The following is a 24,625-nucleotide window of genomic DNA, read 5'->3' on the forward strand; positions in this document are numbered from 1 at the left end:
AGAAAGGTGTTGAAAAGCCACTGAAAGAGAAATCTTCAAGTTGTATGAAAAACAGAAATATTATACAGCTAATGAGAAAAACAAATTTTATTTCAGATGACATTCTGTATTTTTACACTTTTCCTGCGTGCTTGATTTGTTTATTGTTGAGAGTACTGTATTCATATATTTTTTACCAACTTTTCCTCAGCCACAAATGCAGATTGACCCCATTTTGTACAGTATACAGAATACACACAGACATATTCCCTACGTATGATAAACTAACAAGAACGATTCTTTCGGGGAACTTTCATTTTTAAAATTTAAATAACGTTGCGTTTTTAATTTGTTTATTTTTCAATCTGTTTCTCACTTTCGTTAGTCACCTGAAGCATCTTCAGATGGAAAAGAGGTAACTAGATCTACAGAGCGAGAGAGGGGGGAGGGAATATGCATAAACATAACATAACATAACATAACATAATAATAAAAAATAATAATAAAAATAATAATAATAAAAAAATAGAAACACTCATAAATTTAAACACTCATAAATTTAAATACAGAATTGCAAACAAAGTGCCGAAAGTTCACTTCAGAGCGCTCTCGCTTTTCCCGCCTCTTTTCCCTTTCCCCTCCCCCCCCTCACGTGCCGGGGGAGGAGGAAGGGAGTGACAGGTGACGTCACACTCCTCCCCCCTCCCTCTGGCGTCGAGCGAAACCCGGAGGGAGGAGAGGAGACGAGGGAAGAGCGGCCGCAGCACTTCCGGTGGAGCGCCAGGCGGCGGCGGCGGGAGGGGCGGGAACAGCCTCCGCCGCAGGAGTCGGGCGGGCGGGCGAGCGGAGATTTGGCTGAGGGAGGCGAGCGGAGAGGAGCTTCCTCGCCTTGCGCTGCCCCCCTTCTCTCCCGCCATGGCGGTGGACGTGAGGCGGCTGGAGGGCCTGAGCCTTCACCAGCTGAACGAGCTGCTGGACGACGAGGAGCAGCTCCAGAGCATGGCCAGAGAGATGGAGGAGGTAGGCGGGGGGAGCGGGGGGGGCGCCCGCCTTGTCACGTTGCCTTGGAAACCGGCGGGTTGGGGGGCTCTGTCTCCCTCCCCTCGCCACTAGATTCATTTAATTTAAAATTTACTACCCCCCCCTCTCAACACCGGCGTTAAAATCTTATGTGTTTACTTTAAGGGTGCGGTTGCTTTTCATTTCTGCTGGATCCCCGTAACTTCAGGCTTTAAGGTTTTACTCTGAATAAGTTTTTTTGTTTTTGTTTGTTTTAATAATATAAAACACACACACACAACTTAGTGCAAAGTCGTCCAGAAAACTTTGTGGAAACGGGGCGGCGGCGTGTAAATTCTGTAAGCAAATAAAATAAGTTTGCAGTATTGACGCGGAATGCTTAGCATATTAGCCACGAGTATCTTGGCACTTAATATTTCGTGGTGGCAGTTGCTGCTGTTCACCATCCTTGTGATGTAAAGGTACTACGGTAGTTGCTTCTCTGCTCCGAAGCCACATAGGAAGTTCATTAAACTAAACCATACCTAGCGATCCTTGATGGTCTTCTGGGCTTTAGGCGTTTTTAGTTTGCTTTTGTTAACAGGAGGGGGAAGAAGGTATGTTTAATGTCGATAAAGCACAAACCTGTTTACAAAGCGAACAACGGAGCCCAAATGCTGTTTAATACGCTTGCAGTTTGATCATGTATGTGGTTACTTGGAAGTAGGGCTATGGGATTGACTCCCAAGGAAGGGTCCACAGGGTTGCTAGGCTAAGGTCACTCCAACAACATAATCCAACAATAAATATATTGAGTTGCTCAGTGTTCTGTTGACTCTGGTTGAGTCACATCAAGTTAAGTGGGGCTTACTTCCCTGTGTGTAGTGTTCATACTAGTTTTAGACCAATGAAAAATTGATGGCGAAAGAAGGAAGATTATGCATGTATGGCATCTGCAGTCCCCTGCTCTTCATGTTGGTGGTGAAGGGACCTTAGTCTTAATTGCCCCCATTTCATAGAATCATAGCATTGTATGAAATCCCTTGCAATGTAGGAATCTTTTGCTCAACGTGGGGCTTGAACCCCTGCCTCTGAGATTGAGTCTTATGTTCTACAACTGAACTTTTTTGTCTTTGTTGTCTGGGAAATCAGTGCTTAGGTGTTCTTTTTCCTGTCCAGCCCCATTGTGTTGTATGGTTTTAGGGATTGAGGTTAGGGGTAGATTGGGTAGAGACATAGATTAGGGCACCCTTATCCATTTTAGATCTGCCTTTTTTTCTCCCAAACTACCGTATTTGCTGTCTTGCCATTGGGATGTGCGGGTGGTCATGAAACTTAGCTAGCCTTCCTCATTGTCTTTCTCCAACCTTTAATGCTGAATTAATACTCCTCCTTTCCTGTTATTGAAATGTTTGGGACTGTGTGTTGAGATCTGGGCAATTCTTCTTTTAGGGGTCTCTTCAACTGTGTGTTGACCTTTTCTCCCACCCCATTGAGAGATACAGTACTGCAAACTGTAAGGGGCAGGTGTGTCCCTGTTAAGTGAATTCCATTTTCAGAATGACCCTTCCGCTTTAAGTATGACTAATCTCCTCACATGAGTTGGATCAGGCCTTGCAGCTGTCTTTCTAGCGCAAGATTAGAGTCTGTTTGGTGGGTGAGAGGTGTCTGTCTATGAGTGATTAGGGACAGAGAAGAGAGTGGTTTAGAATTATGTGGTGTTGTGGAGGTAGGTGAGAGAGAAGCTGAGACTTTGCAGCTGCCTAGGCAACTGCCTTCTGATACACGGAAATAAAATAGGAATTAAAACATGCATGGAAGCCTGCCCTCTTCCACTGCCTGACTCTGCCTTTAAATTCCTCATTTAGCTAACGAATTGACAAAGAAGTGTTCTCTCCTTCCTTCCCCTTTGTGGGTCTGACATACCCTAATAGAAAACTTTATAATGAGAGCTACCCCATCTGTGTTTTCTTGTCCTGTGGAACCTGATTGGTTCTGAAAAAATGAAAGCACCCATTATGGCCTTCTGGAGTTGTAATGTATTTGAGATAAAGGGCACTATCTTAAAAGGAAGGACATTCGGTAATTTTACCCCCATGTGGGTAGCTTGAATTCATTGTTAATTTCAGTTCGCTTCAGTGACAGATAATAGTTCCCTCTTCTCTGCCCCCTCTTCTCCAGGAAGATGAGAGAAAGGTAGGGAGAAGGTAAGATTCACAAGCCCCCTCATTTTGACTCTCTCACTTCTGGCTAAATCATACCACTCCACTCCAGTAATAATTGTAACTAAGGAGAACATCATGAGCCCTCTTTGCTTCTCTATGAATTGAGTGCTGGACCCTCCCCATTTTGTCTAGGAACAAAAGCAGTTCTTCATTGCTTTTTGAGTTGACTACATAACCAGCATCCTGGACTTCCAAACACAAGGAAATGCATTGAAGAATTTTTTTTCAGTTTAAGTTAATCTAGCTATTTGTCCTTTGTAAAAGCAAACTCCCTTGGAGATTAGAAAAACAGTTTATCTCTTTTCTCTTCTATTTAATTTAGCAAATATAAGCTTTGCTAATTAACCAGATCCACACCTTTCAGACACAAGTCTTCTCACTTTCTTTCCATTTGTTTTGCAGTTTTGAGGCTCATAAATGTAGTGTCAACTTTTTCCTCCCTCCCACCCACTCCTCACTTAATTTGGTTTCTGGGATCTGGGTAATGTAGTCATTTGTCAAATAAAGGGCTTTTGAATCCTCAGAAATCTTTGCTGCTTCTCTCTGTGCTCTTTTGTTGTCTGGAATTTATAAATGGAGGGAGGATCTCTAGTTTCCAGTCACTCCTTGGTAACCGCTAGTACAGAACCCAAAAGCCAGCCTATTGGGGCGGGGGAGAGTGGGGAGGCCACAGGTCTGAAAAGTCATTGTGCTAAGCTATAGAAATGCTCACTGTAACTAAGATTGTATCCAGCTTTTTGATAATACTCCTCTTGTTTTCAAGGCTATAAGGGAACTTGCAGTTGAATGAAACTAAGATCTGTTCGTAGTTCCCAGTTAAGGCAAACATGAAAAAAGCAAAGAGCCCAAGTGTTGAGAGGGTCTGCATAAGTTATGTATAAATTTATTTATCTGCTACCTCTTTAGGAATAGCCAATACAAGGAGGCTTACATTTCACAAAGTCAGTAAAATATAAATAAAACAGCCATGTATATTTCAGGAATGAAGAACCCCCTATACATTTTGAAGTTTAGATCTCTGCAGAGACTGAACTGGGTGAAGCAAACCTAGTTTTCAGAGGGCTGTGCCTTTGTACTGTAGTTTGATTACTCTACAATATTTTTGCATGACTGTTTTTGCATTGGTGGCAGAAGAAAATGCTTACAAAATGTGGCAGAGGTGTAAGGTCCACCTGCAAATCAAGGCATCACTTCCTGCTCTGCAGATGCAGAGGCTCCTGGGGTTAATGTTTATCAAAATGAGAACCAAACAGCCCCAGCATAAATGAAGGGTTGTGAAGAAAGTTGAGTGTCAAATCAGACCTAGATATGAATCTTGCATGAACTCTTCATTGCCTATTATTTTTATTTTATACAAGTCTGAAATAAAAGTGTCTTAATTGCAAACTTGCTCTTCCTTTTGCATGTTGTGTCTATTCCTCATAGAATAGATGTAAATTATCCTTCCACTGCATGAGCTGTCCTGTTTAGTGAATCTGCTTGGGCTGATACTCTCTGTGTGTATACATACATGTAACTTGATGTTTCTATGTGTTCTGGTCAAAAGAACCTTCCAAAATACTGTATGTGTAGGTCCAGCACAAGTGTGAGGTTCCCTAACCATGCTTAAGTGATCAGGCATGTTCTGCAAGTTCCCACCTCCCTTCCCTGCTGATTTATCCACTGTCCTTTTCTGCTTTCCGCTGTTTGAAGGCATATATCTGCCACAATGGTTTATTGATGCTTTTTAAAATTTATTTTAAATTTATTTTTGTTTGTCACTTTTTACGATTTTAGTGGTTTTGTTTTTATATTGTTGTAAACTGCTGATATATTTTAATGACAGAGAGGTATATAAATGGTTTTAAAAAATAAATAAATAAACGCAAATAGTAATAGAAATGGGAGTGAAATGCCTGAAGAAGCAAGAAGTGAAAAATCATAAGGAATGCAAGCACTCAGGTGCTTCTTGTCTTGTATCGTCTGACATCTTGAAAAGATAATTACCGTATTTTTTGCTCTATAAGACTCACTTTTTCCCTCCTAAAAAGTAAGGGGAAACGTGTGTGCATCTTATGGAGCGAATGCAGGCTGCGCAGCTATCCCAGAAGCCAGAACAGCAAGAGGGATTGCTGCTTTCACTGCGCAGCGATCCCTCTTGCTGATCTGGCTTCTGAGATTCAGAAATTTTTTCTCTTGTTTTCCTCCTCCAAAAACTAGGTGCGTCTTGTGGTCTGGTGCATCTTATAGAGCGAAAAATACGGTATTTTTTGGGGGGGGGAAGCAGGTAGTAGCTTTAGACAGTGTGGGCTAAGGTTTATTCAATAACTTGTTTATTTTCAAAGGCTAGCTTAATATAAAGTCCTTTTCAGCTGGACTGTGTTCACTTAGAAGTGAGCCCTACTGAGTTCAAGTAGGACTCGCTCTCAAGTAAGTGTGCCTTAGATTAAGTGAGAAGTCATGTATGTTGCCTGATGCTCTTGCTTTGTATTGTAAGCTGGTAATAGTATTCTTCTATATACTAGCATACTAATGGTAAGCTGGTATTCCTCTATATACAGCAAAGCATTCATTCTCCGATTGTGGATCTTTGTACAGCCAAAACAGCACCATCCATGCACAGAAAGAAGGGATTGGCAGGCTTTGGGCTACCTCAAGTTTTCAGAGCAAAAAAATTTATTTAAGGGGTGAACCTTAAAAAGAATATAGTGAGCATGTTCAGTGGCTATAGAATGCAGATGCCTGTCAGAGGGAGGAGGAAAACTAGAGGGCGTTATTGAAAAGATGAACCCCCCCCCCCCCAAAAGGCACGGCTCACTGGAGTCCTGAGTAGAGGTACTCTACAGTGCAGCCTTTTCTTGCAAATCTCACTGCTTGTAACTTTCTTAACAGTCATTGTATGAATACCATTCACTCAGTGTCGAAGATTGGGCAGGGAAAATATTTGATTAGTTTGCCTAGGAACCAACTTGAAATGTTACGAATGTCAACCTTGCCTAGGTAGAGTAAATATAGATATTCTGAATTCCTAGATACTAGGATTAGATTTTTAGGGGCATGAAAAGCAAAGCATCTGAGAAATGTCCAGCCTTGGGTAATAGATTAGATGAAGCAAAACTTTAATTTCCAGTCCTTCTAACTTCTGAGGGAAAGCATTTCTGCGACCAAAGATGCTCATGAAAAAGTGATAGTAAATTGTCCTTTCCACCATTGTAATGGGAAATGCCCAGAACTAGTTACCATGGTTATTGTGGAACGTCTTCAGTAATAATTTTGTGTTAAAACAGCTTGTACCTCTTTTGATTTGCTGCTCTAAAGTGTGTGTCCAAAAGGTCTCTTGTGCTATTATGTCTTTTGCATAATAGGGCTGTAATGTGGTTGCAGCCTCAGGGAGCGCTGGGAAAGACTCTTGTCTGGAAGGTCATTGCCTGTCTGGGTAGACACTTTGGAGCTAGATGGACCAATTATTTGACTCTGTATAAGGCAGGTTCCTAATTCTGTGTGCTGAATAGACTTGATAGGTTTTCTTACTTTGTTGCTTAGCAAGCATCAGAGATGCCATTTGGAGTGTTTGTGGGGTTGTGTGACTTCTCAGCAAATGAATATGTGCATGTGAAATGAAATCAGTAGGTGTACTTCATGTGCAGTCTCTTTCTCAAGCTATACTAGTGGTTATGGAATTCTGAGATTTGTGTGGAGGCGTTTGGATGATGCGACTTTTTGTTGTTGAATTTTCCCCTGTTCTCAGCAGCATCCAAGCTTTCCTCTGTTCCTTTGGTACTTCCACACTGATCTTGAGCTGTCATTCTTATTACTATCTTAAGATATTTAGACCTATGCTTAGCCCTTGAATCTGGAATGACTAGGTCCCCCCTGCATGAGTACTCTGTGCTTACCAGTAGCTGTATTCTCACTGTATTATTTTAGGTGACTAGTGAAAATATGGAAGCTTAAAAAGGCTTTTACCTGATGGGGGTTTTTTTTACTGGTATATCTTTGTCTTAGTTTCATTAGCTGTTTTGGATTTTGTTAAGGGGGTTTGACTTTGTGGTCAATATTTATTCATCATTCTTCCAAGATTTTAATTGTAATTGCTATATTGTGCTCTTGACTGAATCCCTGAAAGATTTAGGGATGGTAAATTTGGTAGGGCTTTAATGGACAGTCCCTTGTGTACTTGCAGACAGACGTCAAAAGAAGAAGAAACAAGTTAATAGATGCCTGAAGTCCTTGGCTCCATAGTGCTGTTCCTCATCTCAACTATAAATGTGGTCATGTTCTCTTTTGCAGACATTAAATTAGGTTTTAAGGCTACTAATTAAACATGCCTATAACTACAGGCTTTCTCTTCTCTCTTGTGGTCATCAATTAGGAAAAGCCTATGTCTACAAGATATAAACTTATGTCACCCTGGCGTAATAATACAGTCTCATTGCACAGTTTTAGTGAGATTATCCAGAATAGGACATTAGGGGCAGTTTGGGGTGATACTGCAAAGGCTTAGTTCTGCACCAACACAAGGCAGTAATGGGGGGAGGGGGAGCAATAAAACTGGGCATATGAAAGCATGCCCTTTGGCATCTTATTGTGGCACAAGCTTTTGTGATCTTGAACTAAATAAGATACACAGAATATTTGCCAACTGATTTTTAAAATGTGTGCAGACAGGGTAATGTTTTGTGTATGCGTGTAATATTTCTTCATGCATCAGAAGGGGTTGGCATTAGTCTATGAAAAATTAGGAAACAATCTGATGATCTTTGAGGGCACCACAAGGGTGATTTAAAATAACCTTGCTGAGCTATTTTTCAAGGGAAGAAATACAGCAGATATTAGATATACAGCAAAGAATCCTCTGGTACCTTTAAGACTAGAAAGTTATAAGCTTTCACAGACATTTGCATGTACCTGCAAACTAACGCAATAAACACTCTGAAACGGGAGGGAATTCAGAGGAGGACCTGGGTAAAATGTTTGCTGGGTGGCCAAAATGGAAGCTGCTGGACCTGTAGTAAGCTTGAGCGCTGGGAAAAGGGCAGAAAATTTTGAAACCATATCCTGTTGGGGAGGGTGGGGAAAATGTTAATCTGCTGCATCTGACGTAGCAGACTGTAGTCTGTGAAAGCTTATAACTTTCTAGTCTTAAAGGTACCAGAGGATTCTTTGCTGTATATCTAATATCTGCTGTATTTCTTCCCTTGAAAAATAGCTCAGCAAGATTATTTTAAATCACAAAATGTAACTTTTAAAATTGATCTCAATGATCAGTTGCATAAGTGTGAAACATTACTGTACCTAGCCTCAGTGAAAATGCCCAGTTCTCTTCTGTTAGATATACAGTGGTGCCTCGCAAGACGAAATTAATTCGTTCTGCGAGTTTTGTCGTCTTGCGAAGCACGGTGTCGGGAAAGTTTTGGAAAAGCTTCAAAAATCACCAAAGTCTTCAAAAACCTCAAAAAAGGCTACCACACCGCGTTCTATGAGTTGCTCCTCGAAGTCAAGCCACAACTGTATTAATGGTGTTAAGAAAAAGGAAGCAAACTTGCAAGACGTTTCCGTCTTGCGAAGCAAGCCCATAGGGAAAATCGTCTTGCGAAGCAGCTCAAAAAACCCTTTCGTCTAGCGAGTTTTTTGTCTTGCGAGGCATTCGTCTTGCGAGGTACCACTGTACAGTGCAATCCTACGCTTAACCTACTCAGAATCAAGACCCACATGAGTGTTGGATTACAATGATGCAGATATATTTTTGCTTCCTTTGTTTCAACTTTATCTTGGATTTTTCCAGCCATGTGTTCTGAATATTGCTTTGAATTTCAGTATTTTGCTGGGTTTGCCGCTAATTTGAAGCTGTGTAATACATGTAAAATTGGTTCCACATTCAAGTTTATGATGGGCTTTTTACTCCTCAAGGTGATAGTTGTGTCTCAGAATCTTGCAAATGGGTTGGACTTTTGACAAACAATAGTCTTGGTATTGATTTTATTCCTGCAGTAACATGAACCTACTCCAAATGATTCAAGTTAGGGGACAGGTGGAATTCCTGTGGAAGAATTCCTACTCCATATTTCTAGGAAGCTTTTTGGACTCACCGAGTGCTGTTTCAAAGGGGCTTTTAGATAAAAACATACACCACCTTAAAATAACTTGGTACAATAGAATCTGAGCCGCCTGTCTTACGTAATAGGGCTTCTCCCTCTGCGCTTTGTAAACAGAGGTCACTTCCTTGTTATATAGAGAACAAAAATGTCTGGGTTAGGGAGGGAAGAGGGATACCAGGATGTGCTCTGTTTGCAGTCAAGGCAAGGACACTATGGGTCATTAAATAGCAGCATTGCAGAAAATTGTCCTTTGATTCTTCTGCAGTCTGTTAGATCTCCAACCTTTACTGACCAGAAAACCTTTCAATGCTTTACCCACTAATTTTTAATAATATTTGTCCCCCTTCCTGCTTTTGTCTCTAGGACAGAGGTGAGGACCCCCTTTTCTGTTGAGGGCTGCATTCCCCCTAGGTTGAGCTGGATCACTTGTAGGCAGCGGGGGGGACCACCCCTTTATCTCTCTAAGGTTGCACTGTGGGAACAGTAGATTCCTCTTCTTAGAGATCTGAAATTATTACTTGCTAGGGGAGTCCGCCCTCCGCCCCCTGGTTTCTTCTCCCTGCATGAAATTAAGTGAAAGGCTGCAGGTTCCCCACTCCTCTTGCATGACCAGGTGAAAAGGAAATGTACTCATAGTAGTTCTTATGCAGAGTCAAGAAACGGTACCTACTGAAATTCCATCTTCTACCCAACTCCTGGATGTACAAAAACAGAACATGAAATGTTATTGACCCACCTTAGGTCATACATACCAGCTGAAGGTAGGTGCACATACTGTGCACATACAAGCACACATACTGTCTAATAATGAGAAGAAACCCACACATCCCACCACAGTCTTTCCTAAAACAGGAAGTATTTCCTACTGTTTCTTTTTGTGAAGTTGGAGAAGGGGAATTCATGCTGCAATCCATTCTCTTCAGTGATAGAGTGCACAATTAGATGTGCCCAGGTCGATACCCCGAGGAGCTTACAATATAAAAATTAACATAACAGAAATGATGAGATGGGAGGCAGGGGTAAACAGGAAGAGTACATTATACCACCCATCAGAGCTTCAGGGCAGCAGCTGAAGAAGGAACAAAAAGGGTTTTCTTGTAGGACCACTGTAGTCACCCCCAACGACACGTTCCCAAGATGGAGGGTGAGGGAACAGCTGCAGTCGCCTGTGGTTCCTGCACAATGTTTGCCATCTTGCCAAAGGTTGCAGGCAGCTTTACCTGCAGCAATTGCATGTTGATTGCCCTCTTAAAAGACAAAGTCCAGCAACTGGAGGAACATGTAGCTACGCTCCAAAGAATTAGAGAGCTGGAACTCTTCTTGGAAGCAACAGAGCACACCGTCTCCACCAAGGAAGAGACAGGGGACTCCCCTGAGAAGGTGGCTAGTTCACCAACACAGGAGCCAGATATATGGAGAAACGTGACTCAAAGAAGTAGGAGGCCCAGGGTTCGCTCTGATTGTTTAGAAATACGCAATCGCTTTGAGGTCCTTTCCCCTAGCATGGAAGACGAAGAGCAGACTCCATTTGAGGATCTCTCCCTCATTACAGTCGATCAGGTATATGAAGACGAGGAGCAAAGGCAGTCCTCTGGGAATGTCCAGGCGACCTTGGAACCGACAGCTCACAGAAGAACCCCGACCAGACCTAAGAGGAGGCGTGTAGTGGTGATAGGGGATTCCCTACTGAGGGGAACAGAAGCAGTGATCTGTGGGCCTGACAAGATGTCTCGGGAAGTGTGCTGTCTCCCCGGGGCTAAGATCCAAGATGTAACTGAACGACTGCAAGGAATCATAAAACCCACTGACAAATACCCCTTCCTCTTGGTTCATGTGGGAACCAATGACACTGCAAGCAATAGCCTCCAGAAGATCAAAAGAGATTACGAGGCTCTGGGCAGGAAATTGAAGCAATTAAATGCACAAATTGTCATCTCATCTGTCCTCCCAGTTGAACGACGTGGCCCAGGGAGAGAGGGAAAAATAGTGGAAGTGAACAACTGGCTTCGCAAATGGTGCAAACAGGAACGGTTTGGATTCTTAGATCACGGAATGCAGTTTCTTGAAGATGGACTTCTGGCAAGCGATGGGCTGCACCTCACAACGGTTGGGAGGAATGTTTTTGCAAAAAATCTCAGAAACCTCATCAGGAGGGCTTTAAACTGACTAATGTGGGGGAGGGAGACAGTGCTCCTGAAGGTAGGAGTCTATCAATTGATGAAGATGATCATCCAAATGTCATAGACCGAATGGAGCAAAGAGCATGCAGACCTAGTGGTGGGAGGAGAAAATCCTTAAATAAGAGACACGGGGGAATGATTAATGGACTTCAATGTCTGTACACTAATGCGCAAAGCATGGGAAATAAACAAGATGAGCTTGAGCTCCTGGTACAGCAAACTAAATATGACATAATAGGAATCACTGAAACCTGGTGGGATAAATCCCACGATTGGAATGTAATAATGGAGGGATACAATCTATTTCAAAGAAACAGACCAGACAAGAAAGGAGGAGGAGTGGCGTTATATGTCAGGGATGTGTATACCTGTGAAGAGATCCAAGATTTAGAACCTCAAAGCCAAAGTGAGAGCATTTGGGTCAAAATTAAGGGAGAGAAGAATAACAGTGACCTCATTGTGGGAGTTTACTATAGATCCCCAAGCCAAACGGAGGACATAGATGATGCCTTCCTGGAACAGATGGCCAAGCATGCAAAAGGAAGGGAGATAGTAGTAATGGGGGACTTCAATTACCCGGATATTTGTTGGATGTCAAACTCAGCCAAGAGCATAAGGTCAAACAGATTCCTCACTGCCCTTGCAGACAACTTCATTGTCCAGAAAGTGGGAGAAGCAACAAGAGGAACAGCCATTTTAGATCTGGTCCTAACCAATGTTGATGACCTGGTTAGTGGGGTAGAAGTGGAAGGATCATTAGGCGCGAGTGATCATGCTCTTCTGAAGTTTACTATACAGCGGAAAGGAGCAGCCAAGCATACTAGGACTCAATTTCTCGACTTTAAGAAAGCCGACTTCATAAAGCTTAGGGAAGTGCTGGGTGAGATCCCATGGACAGTAATACTAAAAGGAAAGGGAGTTCAAGATGGCTGGGAGTTTGTTAAGAGGGAGATAGTAAAAGCACAACTTCAGGCAATACCAATGAGACGGAAACATGGAAGGTGCCTAAAGAAGCCAGGGTGGCTATCTAAAGAACTTTTAACTGAGTTAAGATTAAAAAAGGATGTGTAAAAAAAATGGAAAAGGGGGGAAACCACCAAAGAGGAATTCAAACAAATAGCCAGCACGTGTAGACACAAAGTCAGAAAAGCTAAAGCACAAAATGAACTCAGGCTTGCTAGAGAGGTTAAAAGCAACAAAAAAGGCTTTTATGGGTATGTTCGTAGCAAAAGGAAGAACAAAGAAACCGTGGGGTCACTCAGAGGAGAAGATGGTGAAATGCAAACAGGGGACACAGAAAGGGCTGAACTCCTCAATGCCTTCTTTGCCTCAGTCTTCTCCGATAAAGAAAACAATGCCCGACCTGAAGAATTTGGAGCAAATGATTCAGCAGAGGAAACACAGCCCAGAATAACTAAGGAGATAGTACAAGAATACTTGGCTAGTCTAGATGTATTCAAGTCTCCAGGGCCAGATGAACTGCATCCAAGAGTATTAAAAGAACTGGCAGATGTGATTTCAGAACCACTGGCAGTCATCTTTGAGAATTCCTGGAGAACAGGCGAAGTCCCGGCAGACTGGAGGAGGGCAAATGTTGTCCCTATTTTCAAAAAGGGGAAAAGAGAGGACCCAAATAATTACCGCCCAGTCAGTCTGACATCAATACCAGGGAAGATTCTGGAGCAGATCATTAAGCAAACAGTCTGTGAGCACCTAGAAAGGAATGCTGTGATCACCAATAGTCAGCATGGATTTCTGAAAAATAAGTCATGTCAGACTAACCTGATCTCGTTTTTTGACAGAATTACAAGCCTGGTAGATGAAGGGAACGCAGTGGATGTAGTCTACCTTGATTTCAGCAAGGCATTTGACAAGGTGCCCCATGATATTCTTGTAAAGAAGCTGGTAAAATGCGGTCTTGACTATGCTACCACTCAGTGGATTTGTAACTGGCTGACTGACCGAACCCAAAGGGTGCTCATCAATGGTTCCTCTTCATCCTGGAGAAGAGTGACTAGTGGGGTGCCACAGGGTTCTGTCTTGGGCCCGGTCTTATTCAACATCTTTATCAACGACTTGGATGATGGACTCAAGGGCATCCTGATCAAATTTGCAGATGACACCAAACTGGGAGGGGTGGCTAACACCCCAGAGGACAGGATCACACTTCAAAACGACCTTGACAGATTAGAGAACTGGGCCAAAACAAACAAGATGAATTTTAACAGGGAGAAATGTAAAGTATTGCACTTGGGCAAAAAAAATGAGAGGCACAAATACAAGATGGGTGACACCTGGCTTGAGAGCAGTACATGTGAAAAGGATCTAGGAGTCTTGGTTGAACACAAACTTGACATGAGCCAACAGTGTGACGCGGCAGCTAAAAAAGCCAATGCAATTCTGGGCCTCATCAATAGGAGTATAGCATCTAGATCAAGGGAAGTAATAGTGCCACTGTATTCTGCTCTGGTCAGACCTCACCTGGAGTACTGTGTCCAGTTCTGGGCACCACAGTTCAAGAAGGACACTGACAAACTGGAACGTGTCCAGAGGAGGGCAACCAAAATGGTCAAAGGCCTGGAAATGATGCCTTATGAGGAACGGCTAAGGGAGCTGGGCATGTTTAGCCTGGAGAAGAGGAGGTTAAGGGGTGATATGATAGCCATGTTCAAATATATAAAAGGATGTCACATAGAGGAGGGAGAAAGGTTGTTTTCTGCTGCTCCAGAGAAGCGGACACGGAGCAATGGATCCAAACTACAAGAAAGAAGATTCCACCTAAACATTAGGAAGAACTTCCTGACAGTAAGAGCTGTTCGACAGTGGAATTTGCTGCCAAGGAGTGTGGTGGAGTCTCCTTCTTTGGAGGTCTTTAAGCAGAGGCTTGACAACCATATGTCAGGAGTGCTCTGATGGTGTTTCCTGCTTGGCAGGGGGTTGGACTCGATGGCCCTTGTGGTCTCTTCCAACTCTATGATTCTATGATTCTATGATTCTAAATTCTCAGAGTGATTGATAAATAGAACAAAGCAATAAAAACAAATAGTAAATACATGGTGCCTGTTAACAGGTACCTGTGCTAAGGTTTGGTTGTAGTTGGGCATGGGAACTGGGGCTTGAACCAGAGGGTTGATAGAGAAGCTTGTGGGGAAGGGGAAAAGCAAGTGAGAAGTGTCATCACACAAGTGGGAGGCAATTCCAGGCAGTCAGGATCAGTAATGGAGAAAAGGTGCAGCTCTTTAAGGGAATAGGAGACTTTTAATGGCTGAAGGTGGTGCTTCTAGAGGAGTAAAGGTCATGGGCGCAGGGAGGCATCCTCACAGAAGAGGGTCAAAGCCTTGGAGCACATTGAAGGGTAAGACTGTGCCTCTTCTGCTTGATCTAGATGTGGCAGCAGTGAAGGAAGTAAACCAAAAGGTCCATGTACACAAAAACCTCTGATTCGGTTGACTAAAAACATATCCATCAGGGTAGTAGTTAATGTTTTCTGGGATTGTATCCAGCTGCGTTTTTTCTTTTTTACTGTTATGTGGAAGTATGTGAACTAAATGTGCAGTTCTAGTATTGGGGCAGGAGAGAAGGATCTCTGAAATTAAAAATCAAGATTAACATTAAGCAGCTGCTGTCCTGGTAAAAAGTTGAGAGTAGTTGAAAGACTCCTTTGTTACTATTATTTTTAATTCTTATGGAAATGTTGACAGAATTCCTTTCTGTAGCTTCTCCCAAAGCAAGGTTATGATTATAACTTGGTTTGCCAGATTGTGATGAGCAGTTGGGATTAGTCTCATTCAGATATCACATTTCCGAAGGTATTTCTAGTTGTACCCTTAGTATAGTTCCTTGTGGGCCAGCATTGTTTCCCACAACTCAGCTTGGCAAATCCTGAGTATGAATCACTATTTTGTAGTTATCTGATAATTTTGTGGTAGGAAACTTGATGTTTTTGCATACATCAGTTTTTCCCCTTCTCCATTCCCCCTTCAAAACACAAAATAAAGTATATTCTTGCAGGAGAGGGGAAGGTCAGAGCTCCAGATGGCAGCTGCTTGCTAATAGGGTTATTACTTAATCATAACCTACAGCGAAAATACCCAAACTCCTACCCTATTCTAAAATAAGTCTAGGCCTGCTATCGAAGCACTTTTGTTTAAGCCCTGTGAATAACTCTTAAGATTTTCTAAGAGGGGAGAAGCCAGTTTTCCTAATCTGTTTAACAAGAGAATCACACAGATCTGAAGCAAACGAGTGCAAGCCCATCTGCAGCTCTCTATATACGTATACACCCAAATGTGAGAATGGAAATGGGATTAGTGTCAGTACCTCAGCTGGACTTTGCACTCTGACTCTTAAGTGCTTTGCTCCAGTCCACAGTGATACAGGCAGGGCATGAGCAGCCATTGCAAAACAGAAGATCCATCGGGTTTTCATGGCCCACGTGCACCTGCAGTTTGAGTCTCTGTTGTGCCTGTGTTAACCTGTCCTGTCCACTTTAGGCTTACTGGTCAGCCTTCTTTCTGAACCAATAGTTCAGTTTAAAAATTGAGCTTGGTGGGTTTTGCACACCGCAACTTCCTATCTTTGATCCAAAGTACTGTTTATATAATTAGAATCCAGTCTGTTTTGAAATCTGGTCTTGTTCTTATCTCAGGAGTTTGTTCTGTTTTCCTGCCTTGTTGGCAGATTATAAGGAACTATTATTAGTACAAGGCTAGTTTGTTTCTGTTGGGCTGGCTTGCTTCCTTGACAGAAAGGTGTGCTTTTGAAGAATTTTACCTTTCCACCAAAAACAGTCAAACCTTGGTTCTTGAACGGCTCCGTTTTTGAACATTTCGGCTCCTGAACGCCAAAAAGCTGGAAGTAAATGCTCCGGTTTTTGAATGTTTTTTGGAACCCAAATGTCTGACGCAGCTTCCGCTTGAGTACAAGAAGCTCTTGCAACCAGTTGGAAGGTGTGCCTCAGTTGTTGAACGTTTCGGAAGTCGAATGATCTTCCAGAACAGATTACCATACATTCGACAACCGAGGTTTGATTGTATTCCCTTTCTTATTGAATTACCCCTTTTCTTGGCATGTGTGACGTGGCCTGTAGTTAGTTTCCAATTTGGCTTGAATCCAGATTGTTGCTTCTGGTGTGCTTGATCTTTCCCTCAGTCATGATATGGATGTTACCAGAGTTCCAGCATAAAATTAATGGGGCCATAAATAAGGAGAATGTTCCCTCTTCTGTCTGGAAAGGTCCAGAGGGAATTTGCTTATGATACCATTTGGAAGTTTGATTTTGAATCCATTGCATTGCTAATATTCCAAGGAGTCTTATCCATTCCTTTAACTTTCACTTCCATTTGCAAAGCAGGTGTTAAGAATTCTTAGCTAACCAGCCTAAATTGAACGATGTCAGCCTCTTTTTAAAAAACTGAGTTTGAAATAGTTCCATTTCAGTCCTTTTTCTTTTTTTGTCTTCATATTTTTAGTTGAACGTAAAGAAGTCCCCAGCCAACGTTTTGTTGTAATTCCTTGAATCTCATTCTTTGTAAAAATGGATTTGGCTTCCTTTTATATACCATGTTAGACACTGAAATAGTCAGGTTTCCTTCTGTTACCTCTGAGGATGTGGATAGGCTGCTTGGATGAGTGAAACTGACCACCTGTCTCTTTGATCCTTGCCCATCCTGGCTCATAAAAGTGAGCTGGGAAGGGCTGGGCAATGGGCTCCATGGGGTGGTGTTCGAAAGCACCCCCGGGTGCAAGTAGATAAATAGGGACCGCTTATCAGCGGGAAGGTAAACGGCGTTCCGTGTGCTGCGCTGGCTCTCCAGATGCAGCTTGTCACGCTGGCCACGTGACCCGGAAGTGTCTCCGGACAGCGCTGGCCCCCGGCCTCTTGAGTGAGATGGGCGCACAACCCCAGAGTCTGTCAAGACTGGCCTGTACGGGCAGGGGTACCTTTACCTTTACTAATATATGCTGTGAGCTGCCCAGAGTAGCTGGGGAAACCCAGCCAGATGGGTGGCGTATAAATAATAGTTGTTGTTGTTATTATTATTATTATTGTATCTCATGTTACTGTTAACTGCAGCTCAGAACAACCATGATTTGCAGCATTAATCCACATCAATCTCTGCTGAATATTGAAAAATGCAAATAACTCTCAAAGCCCACAAAATTAGTCGAGGATGCTGGTCACAGTTCATAATTTTGGGTTTATAGGGACCTGAAAGTCCATATATATCAAAGTGGCTCTGGTTTGTGGCTTTTACAATATTCGAAAGCAAAGTGGGGAAATGAAAGTGGCGAAGTAATTTTCATCAAGCCTTGAAAAATTAAGGGCTGCCAAGAGAAATTGTTCAACTGTGGCCATATCACGCTACTATGACTTTGGATAGGTTCATATGACTGAATGTGTATTAGACTCCTTTGCTTTTAAAGGTTTTTTGTGTGTGTGTTTGCCATTGAGAAAGGAAAATCAGGCAGAGCTTTGTGTGTTCTTAAATAGAGCCTTTTCTTATGGTTGTTATGAAATTCTTCAATGCGGTGTCACTAAGAGGTGGCTGGGAGGGATGCACATTTCTTGTGTTCTGCTCTGTGTCTGGCAGGGACTGGGGTGAGCTTAGACTCCAGCTCCCATGAGGCTTAGCTATATTATATTGTCTGTACAGTATATATGTGGTTTTTTTTTTTAAGTTTCTTTGATTTTCCTGCAGAAATGTGGACATTAAACATAGTCGTTGCTGTAAAGATTACTGATGCTGTGTGGTTTATTTCTGAGCATTTAGTAATAGCTCTACATAAATAGAACATGAATTGCTGTGACAGAGGGTGCAATTGGGTGTTGTGATGCTGTAAGTGGGCCCACGGCTTATTCTCCACTGGTTTTTGAGTTGCTCATATAAATGCCCCTGCATATTATCTTGGAAGCTTTGCTTTCTGTGATTTTACCTTGCAAAAGAGCTTTATAACAAATGGATATATAAGCTAAACTTAATATGGGTAGAACATTGAAGCTTCAGGCCTCAGTGAGTTAGCCAACAAGTGATTCTTATTAGCAGAACTGGTTGGGTTTGGGGGAAGTGAGAAAACACTTCAAGTCTGAAAAGCTCTTTAAGTGGTAGAAAGGTGTTTTAACATGCAGCGCTTGACAAAGAGTTCATAGGTGGTAAAAAGTTATTTAGTTCTAGGAGTAAGAAAAGGGAATTTGTAGGAGCAGAAATAGACAGCAGTTGCCATTCTGTGCCTAGTGACATTGAGGCCTTCCATGGAAAGCTCTGCAATCTGAGCAGGCAAAGAGTAAGGTTACCGTCATAAAGCTTCGGTATGCTGATGACAATGTAGTGTGTGCACGCTCAGAGGATGACCCCAAACCATCCTAAATATCTTTGCAGAAGCTTACGAAAAGCTTGGCCTATCACTCAACATCCAAAAAAACCAAAGTGCTGCACCAACAAGTACAAAATAACCCCTCTGCAGCGCCACAAATCCAACTCAATGGTGTAGCATTGGAAAATGTCAATCACTTCTCCTACCTAGGCAGTTATCTTTCCACAAGAGCCCACATTGATGCCGAAATCCAGCATCGCCTGAGCTCTGCGAGTGTGGCTTTTTCCTGATTGAAATGCAGCATGTTTGAGGACCAGGACATTCACAGGGAAACCAAAATGCTTGTTTACAAAGCTATTGTACTACCAACGTTACTATATGCTTGTGAAACATGGACCACTTATAAATGCCATCTCCAACTCCTCCTACTTGGGAAGACAGGCAAACTAATATCAATGTAATGGAAGAAGCAAAGATCACTAGTGTCAACATCATTCTTCAACATCAACTTCGTTGGACTGGTCATGTTGTGCGGATGCCAGATGATTGTCTTCCAAAGAAACTATTCTATTCTGAACTTAAAAATGGAAAGCGTAATGCTGGTGGTCAACAAAAGAGGTTTAAAGTCTGTCTCAAGGCAAATCTAAAAAAATGTAGTATAAACACCGACAACTGGGAAACACTGGCCTGCGAGCGCTTCAGTTGGAGAACAGCCTTTACCAAAGGTGTCATGGGCTTTGAAGACACTCGAACTCAGGATGCAAGGCAGAAACGTGCTAAGAGGAAGGCACGCTTGGCAAATCCACACTTTGATCAACTCCCGGAAACCAGTGCCCCCACTGCGGTTGTGTGGATCCAGAATTGGCCTCCACAGTCACTTACGGACTCATTGTTAAAATTGTGTTTATGGAAGACAATCTTACTCGGCTATGAGTGATTGCCAAAGAGAAAGAAGAGTGACATTGAGGCCATGCCAAGACATCAGCTTTGAGAGAACTAACATAAGCATGTTAAAGCTAAAAAATCCAGTTTTAGTTTGTCTAGATTTTCTGGATGTGTATAACTAAAAATAATAAAGTTTTGCTACTGGTATCCTCCAAAGGGATGTTCGGACAAAGATTGCCTTCTCTTGGCCGCAGAATTCCATGGTCATGGCATGGGTTTCTTGAGGATAACGCAACCTGAGATCATTCTCATGTATATTACTTAAAGTATATTTTACATCTTTTATCTTACATCTTTTATAGTCATGCTTGTCCTTGTTCACATGGTCAAGAGTTTCCCCAGACATTAAACTGGAATCATTCTGAGCAAGAGTAGGGTGCTTGCTAACACAATAATTTGTGGCTTAGAAGTTAGGTGCCATAACTGAATTCCCAAAGTATGTATGTGATGAAGATAGGAATAGAATTTGACAACTCCTCCTGCCCCAGTAATATATGGGCCAGCATACAGTCTTGAGTTTTCCAGACCCTTAATGTGTGGTACAACTTAAGAGAAACACTTTGTATTTACAGGTTGTTTAAAATAAAATAAGACACAGACATATTCTGCTAAAACTGGCTACTTGCTAGCTAGCTGCCTCCTAAAATGGAGCTGAGGCACTGTAAAATGGCAGGTAATCACATGAAGTTGTCTCATTAATCAGATTCATCACATAACTTACTTTGTGTCCTTAAGTTGTTAAGCTGAGCATTTTTTCCTGCAAGCAGCAGCTAGTGATGTTGACAGGAGCTGGAAACTGCATAAATATAATGAGATTGGGTGGAACATGCAGGGATTGGGGCTATAAATTGCTGGGTTGGAGAGGAACAGAGCTGGCATGGGGCAGAACTGCTTTATTGCATCCCTGCTTTCCTTTTGACATGCTGTTCCACCACACTGTGTCTGAACTTGTAGGACGTGCTTGAGGATACAAAAAGTCTTTAACTAGTATGAGTTGCTTCCTCTGTTGTAGGTAGGAAAAGCTCATGAACTAAGCAACCCAACTGCTGTTTCATAATTGACTCTTATTTAGAATCTAGTAATAAAAAGGACAATTACATAATTCCCCTCTGCTTGCCTAACATCAGTCATTAGTTTATCGTCGTCATTCATGCATCACCTCTTTTATGGGGGTGTATTCCTTGCTCATCAGTTTGAGGTCCCGTCTGCACCATACATTTAAAGCAATATTTCACCACTTTCAAACAGTCATGACATCCCTTAATGAATCCTGGGAACTGTAGTTTGTTAAAGGTGCTGAGAGTTACTAGGAGACCCCTGTTCCCCCCACAATACTACAGTTTACCGAGTTCCCTGGAAAGAGGGATTGATTGCTAAACCACTGGGGAACTAACTATGAGGGGAACAGGGAATCTCCTAGCAACTCTTTATGGCAGGAAGCCATGAACTGCCCTGAGGGTGGTATATAAACCCAGTGCTTTTGTTTTCTAAAAAAATGTTTAGGGGTATTCTTATTTCGACTCAGGAAAATCACTATTTCAAATCGGAAGAAATCAATACAGTAAATGGACAAAAGTACAAAGATTCACAAAATGTTTAGGAGTATGCATCCCCTGTGTCACCCCAGAAAAAAGCACTGTATAAATCTAATAAATAAAATAATAATAATAATAATAAATAAACAAAAGTAGTATATAGTACTACTTTAAACATCTAGTTCAGATGGGACCTTAATTCTAATTTCAAGTTTGGCTGCCTCTCATGTGAGGTCCTCTGGTGTCCTTGATAATTTTTTTACTTTGGCTGTGCCACTGTTGGTGTATTTGACACTCAGTGCACAATCATTTCAAAATAATGATTTTATATTTAATTATTCTAAAAAAAATAATTTTGGGAAATGTAATGTTGCTTTTTAATGTCTTGGAAAGCATCTTTTACCCTTCTTGATGTAACTGTGTTGGAGAAACCTAGTAAGCTTTAGCTATTGCTCCCATGTGACAAGGAAGCCGCTGGCAGGAACACTCAGCTTTGTTAATTTATGGGGTGGAAAAGTAGTCCTATATTTGTTTCATTTGCAAACCCATGTGTGCTACCAGTTGGGAGCACAGAGATATTTATTGCGTCTAACAGAAATATTTAAGGTGATAATGCTAAGTTATACACTGGCTTCTGAAAGCTAAATGTCCAGAGTCAGCAGACATTAGCTTGGGGTTTTTGCATAATGGAAAAGATTTAGTTGGGAGTGAGTGAGTTGGTGTGTATAATGTCCTCTAGATATAAAAATAGATGGGATAGTAGTCAGATGAATTGGAAATAATTATTAAGAGCAAGTCACATAAGAAGACTTAGTGAAGGGAATCGTGCAGTGAGCCATGTGAGAATAAACAATTTATATAAAAAAGAAATCCACTCTCTAAATCATACACTTTCCGTTTTTTTCTTAGCTTAAGTAGATCCTAAACTTCGGGTTTAAGGAATGTTGGTGGACTAGGCATAATTAAACTTGGAATATCCCCCCAGAAACCCCATTCAGGAGTGCCATCAGAAGAGTCTGGCTTGATGAGATCAATGGCCCACCTGACTAAGCTTCTATTTCCCACAGTGGCCAAATAACTGCTGTCCAGTTCCCAGTTCACCACCATGGGTCTTTCAGCAGCTATTAGCCCTTTTTCTCCAGGAGGCCTCTTAACAGGATAGGATTAGATGGGAGTTTGGTGTGATTCATTATGTGATTTAACATCTTGGATGGTGTTTCATTTTGGTGTGTGATTAAAGGAGGCATGATTCAGCAGAGCACAGAGTGTACGCACACCCCAGTCCTTTTCATGTCAGTGACACAGTTTTTAAACATGCATCATTTTGTGACACAGTAATTCCGTTTTACTAGCAAACCAGAGGTTAAACTAACCCCTTTCCAGCCCAGGGAGGAGCGTGGGGAGTGAGGCACACCTACACACTGCGGCTGACACGCTAACATGTTGCGACACCGTTTGAAAAGATCTGAGGTAGATCACAAGGGCAAGAAAGTAAAATCTGTGTAACACTGGGTTGTATCCAGTGCTGGTGATTGGAATTGATGGATGTGACTAGCAGGCCCCATTAATTCCAGTGAGTTCACTATGGGTAAATTTAATTGGATACAGTCCATTTTGTGCAAGGCTTGGTGGTACCTGACTTACTTAATGTTCTCCTTCCTTTCCCATATTGGTGTTACCTATCAGATTGTAATAGTTTTTTAAATTTTATGCTGCCTTGAATGACTGACAGAAATTGTGTGGGTGTGAGCGTACATTAAAATGTAGGAAGCATATATAGGCAACAAATGAAGATATCCAGTCTTTTTTGAGCGCAGCTTATGTGCATGCTAACTCCTGAATGCAATAAAGAGCTCTTTATCAGATTTGTATAATCAAGGAAACAGGGCCTTGTCCTCCCTGTCCCATTAGAGGAAACAGTATCCTGCTGTTCACTTCTGCTGAATGACTGAGTTCAGATCTTACAATTTCCCCTTTGATCTACAAATCTTATTAGAGATCTCGTGCGAGATTCTGCCAAGCCAACTTTCCATGTAGTGTTTGGTTTTTCAATCCCCTCTCTTGTATCTTCTCTCTCTGCCCTCCCTCGTCCACTAGATTAAAATGGCAGGTTTATTTTTAGAGAGTTAGCATTTCTGGCTAGTCTGATTTGAGGCTGCACATACAGGCTTTTTCAAGTGAGGCAGAAAATCCGATAGCAACACATCCTTTCCTCCTGCTAATTAACACCAGTTCTGTGTGCTTTCACTGGGGCCCCACATTTTAATACCTAATGCTGCCTCTAGGTCACAACTGTCTGTGTTGCTCTGCAGTCTTTTGTCGCATCCAAATCCTGCCATCTCGTCTCCTTCCTTCCCTCACCGGAAGGGGAGGAGCCAATGTTAGCTGGTCCCATATTTTCCTTTGCTGCAACTAGGTAGTGTACCTGCTAGTAGACAACTAGCTTGTGGTGTTGACTACTATGTTTAGTCAGTAATAGAATCCTTAGAAATGTTGCCCATTTAACACTTTCTCTCTTTTGCAGGCTCAAAACGTTCAGCTTAGCAAGGACATGACTCTTGCCAGCAACCGCAGCCTGGCAGAAGGCAATCTCTTATATCAGCCAAAGCTGGATGCCCTGAAGGCTGCATTGACGCAAAAATATCAAGAACTGCAGGTTATCTTTGAAGCATATCAGATAAAGAAAACGAAGTTAGGTAATGAACCCTTCTTTCTGCATCTTCCTGTTTGAAGTGTCTGGCAGAATGGGCATGCAGTAGAACTCTGTGGCAAACCATACTTATCATTCCTAAGTTGGTTGGTGTAAAGGCATGCAGGGTGTTGCTGTCTAAGGGTCAGTAGAAATGTAAGTAGCTAAGGCTGCCACATTTATTCAGTTGGATCAGGGATGGCTGACTGGTGACTTCCCAGGTGTTTTTGAACTTCAACTCCCATTAGGCTCAGCCAGCATGGCCAACATCTGGAGAACCACAGGTTAGCCACCCATGAGTTAGATCAACCATTATTGGGGATATTTTTTATTTTTAGAATTATTTTCCTAAAATGTCTGGAGTTTAATATTTCATTTAGCAATTTTGCTTTGATTAATATCTCTTACTGATTTTTGTTCCATTTAGACCGACAATCCAGCAATGCTTCCTTGGAGACCCTTCTAGCACTGCTTCAAACAGAAGGGGCTAAAATTGAGGAAGACACTGAGGTGAGTGAAGGAGCCTAGGAGATCAAGTTGCCAACATGCCTCTGGCATTGGAGGACCTCTTATCCCCTCTGGGTTCTCAATGCAATCTTGCAAGCTTATCACTTCACCTAAAAGAGCTTGCAGAAAAATACAGATCACTTTAACAGCCCACCGACGTAAATATTTCCCTGAG

At 42.1% G+C, this 24,625-nt stretch overlaps 1 protein-coding gene across 1 annotated transcript in view; it reads left to right on the forward strand.

Moving 5' to 3' along the window:
- The first annotated feature begins 791 nt into the window (after window positions 1-791).
- The window catches only part of VPS37B (VPS37B subunit of ESCRT-I), a 33,358-nt gene continuing 9,524 nt past the window's right edge, over window positions 792-24,625 (forward strand). The window contains exons 1-3 of the mRNA XM_028710617.2: window positions 792-999; window positions 23,779-23,950; window positions 24,371-24,453. Coding sequence (XP_028566450.2) covers window positions 895-999; window positions 23,779-23,950; window positions 24,371-24,453 — 360 coding nt within the window. The 5' untranslated portion in view covers window positions 792-894. The remainder of the gene's footprint in view (window positions 1,000-23,778; window positions 23,951-24,370; window positions 24,454-24,625) is intronic.

The sequence above is a fragment of the Podarcis muralis genome, chromosome 16 (assembly GCF_964188315.1).
Source record: "Podarcis muralis chromosome 16, rPodMur119.hap1.1, whole genome shotgun sequence".
NCBI classification, from domain to species: Eukaryota; Metazoa; Chordata; class Lepidosauria; order Squamata; family Lacertidae; genus Podarcis; species Podarcis muralis.